Genomic DNA, 3,134 nt, shown 5'->3' on the forward strand with positions numbered 1-3,134 from the left:
ACTGCCAAGAGAAGGAGGGCTACCCCCCACCACACTACAGCTGGTACCGCAACGACGTGCTGCTGCCCACAGATTCCAGAGCCAACCCCCGATTTCGAAATTCCTCTTTTCTCTTAAACTCTGAAACAGGCACTCTGGTAAGGTCTCTTCTGAGAGGTGGGGATGGAAATGTCTTTGTTGAGACAAGGGAAACCTGTTATGGAAAGAGCAGTTATTAGGAAAGACAATGAAATATTCTAAGATGGGAGCTAAAAATCCATGCCAGAGATTCTACAGGAAAAGGTCCTGCTTGGAATAACCGACTGTCAAACTCATGAGACAATCAGGGAAATTTGATTACTGGACGGATACTTGATATTAAGGAATTGTTCATTGCTTTAGGCATGATAATGGTATTGTAGTTGATTAAAAAGTGCATAGCATCTAGGGTTACATACATATTTGTGGATAAAATATGTCTGCTTCAAAATAATGTAGGAGTCTTGGTGGAAAGGGGTGGGGAAAAGAAACCAGTTTGGTCATGCATGCAGACCGACTGATCCCGGCAGCATATCACAGCAGGCTTTCACAACATCTGGGTCTCCTCATCTGCGGTCTAACCACCTATGTGGAGTAATGAACGAGCCAGCTCACAGTAGGATCCTCTATTTGTATTGCCAAAATGTTGCTTAAGGAACAGTCATTACTAGGGTCCTTTTTCCTGAATAAAAGTTAAGCTCAGCATCTCATTCTGGATGTTGCTGGGCTTTGATATCTCCGTATACCAAAGGGGATCTGTTGTTCAGAAGCACTTAAGCAAGAGAGGAGAGAATATCAGGAAAGAACCTGAACAGTGACCCCAAAGCCGAAGGGAAACCAAGAGCAGACAAGCAGACATTTTACCATGTTGTGGACTTAGCAGGTTGGCAGGCGGGGGCAACCTCTTCTCCCCCAACCCGTTAGAGGTCTGCCCTGTTGATTGGTCGCCTCGATTCCTTGTTATTTCCTGAACCAGGTTTTCAGCGCCGTTCACAAGGAGGACTCTGGGCAGTATTACTGCATCGCTTCTAATGACGCAGGTTCAGCCAGGTGTGAGGAGCAGGAGATGGAAGTCTGTGAGTTACTCTTTGAAAAGATTTCTTCTGAAGACTGGCAAGTGAATAGAGCATGTTAAATTTAGCATTAGACCATCAGTTTAGACAACTGTTCTGCTTCTGGGGATGACTGGATCCACCAAAATCCATGTGGGTACATTGAAAGGAAAGATGAGGAAGTTCTGAGTAACAGCTAAATGACTAATAAGTGGCCCTTGCAATATGCTTATCTCCTCAAAATAGACTTTCTAGAGCCTTCTGGTGTTGGAAACACGGCTAATCATGTAACTTTTAACTGAGTTTAATAAACTTCATTTCTTTGTAATTGATAAAAACATAAGGTTGTGTAAAGGTCTTCAGACATTTATCCAGGTATAACCATTTTGTAGTAAGTGGAAATAGAATTTTAGCCCCAGTTATTGACCCTGTTCTGTGATGACACTGTCTCTAGGGTATTGGCTTTAAGGGGAGGCGTCAGTCCAGGATGTGGGTAGATGGCGTATGTCAGAAACACTTGGGGAACTCTTTGAACCCCTCCCTCCCCCTCCCTACGTGCACCCTCCTCACAGAGCAATGTTTCCCAAATGTGCCTGGTTGGAAGAATCAGTTGGGACCCCTGTTTCACTTTCAGATTTTAGGGCCCCATCCCACACATATGGAATCAATCTGCAGGGGGTGGTCAGGAAATGCTTGTGTGTAAAACAGCATTCCAGGTGATTCATCTCATGTCACATTTGGGAAACTCTGCTCTAGAGTTAGGAGGAAAATTCCCGGACTTTGAATCTCTAGGGATCTTTGACTGTCTTAGGAATTGAGATTTTAAAATCAAAATTTCAAGTTGCTTTGTAAACATCCACTCACATTTGAGAACCACTACACTAGGATAAGGGAGAATTTTAACAATTTCCAAGTAAGTTGGCTTTTCTTGATCTATCCCCTACACATTTTCCATTGCATGTTTGTTTTCATGAAGGAAACAGTCCCCAGTGCCCTCACACCGCAGCTGACTATCTTTGCGCAGTATACAGAAAGGAGAAAAGGGAGTCAGGGGTTTCCGCCAAGAGGGTTTGTACCCATGAGGCCAGGTGACCAGTGGAGTGAAAGGTCATGTTCTCACCTCGTATTTTCTACTGCTTGAAACTAGCTATCTTCCCTCAATCCACAGCAAAGGGAAACCCTAGAAATTAGGAATTATTTTCTTCTTTTGGACTCCTGGTTCCTAATTCTGTCTTTACAGTGTATCCATTTCCTGTTTATAATATTCTCAGGGATTTAGCCAGGGGATTTTTAAGCCTTTTTTTTTTTTNGCCACCTGTTGGTAGCTCAGTGGCAGCTCAGCTCGGGCGCAGCTCATTGGCTCATGTGGGAATTGAACGGGCGACCCTGTTGCTCAGAGCTCGCGCTCTTAATAAACTGAGGCTCTGGGCTGGCCCCAATTGTCCATCTTTTTTATTCTAGGCATCCTAGTGGATGTGAAGTGGTATCTCATTGTGGTTTTGATTTGTATTTCCCTGATGCCAGAAGATGTTGAGCATCTTTTCATGTGCTTATTGGCCATTTGTAGATCTTCTTGAAAGAAATGTCTAGGTTATTTCTTATTGTTGAGTTGCAAATTCTTTATATACAGGCATACCTCATTTTATTTTGCTTCGTCTTATTGTGCTTTATTGATGTTGCATGTTTTTACAAATTGAAGGCAAGATACACCAGCAAAAATAGTATGACTTGCTCTTTTGTGTTATTTGCTTTATTGTGGTGGTCTAGAGCCGAACATGTAATATTTTTGAGGTATGCCTGTGTTCTGGACACTTTATTAGATATATGATTTGCAAGTATTTTCTCCCATTCAGTGGATTGTGTTTTCACTTGCTTGTATCCTTTGAAACACAAAAGTTTATTTTTTATGAAAGTCCAATGAAGGCCAATATAACTTGTGTGTGTGTGTGTGTGTGCTTGTTTCTTTGGTGTCATATCTAAGAAATCATTGCCTAGGGCCGGCCGAGTGGCATATTGGTTAAGAGCTGGCTTGAGACGCCAGCTCTGAGCAGCAGGGCCCCGGTT

The 3,134-nt window shown here is 42.9% G+C and overlaps 1 protein-coding gene across 1 annotated transcript in view; it reads left to right on the plus strand.

The window, feature by feature from the left end:
- Positions 1–3,134, plus strand: part of JAM3 (junctional adhesion molecule 3) — a gene marked incomplete at its 5' end in the record, with an annotated part of 18,258 nt that overhangs the window by 4,429 nt on the left and 10,695 nt on the right. Inside the window, 2 exon segments of the mRNA XM_019634320.1 lie at positions 1–137; positions 995–1,094. Of these exon segments, the coding sequence (XP_019489865.1) occupies positions 1–137; positions 995–1,094 (237 nt within the window).

Source organism: Hipposideros armiger, unplaced genomic scaffold, assembly GCF_001890085.2.
Source record: "Hipposideros armiger isolate ML-2016 unplaced genomic scaffold, ASM189008v1 scaffold_1584, whole genome shotgun sequence".
Classification (NCBI taxonomy): Eukaryota; Metazoa; Chordata; class Mammalia; order Chiroptera; family Hipposideridae; genus Hipposideros; species Hipposideros armiger.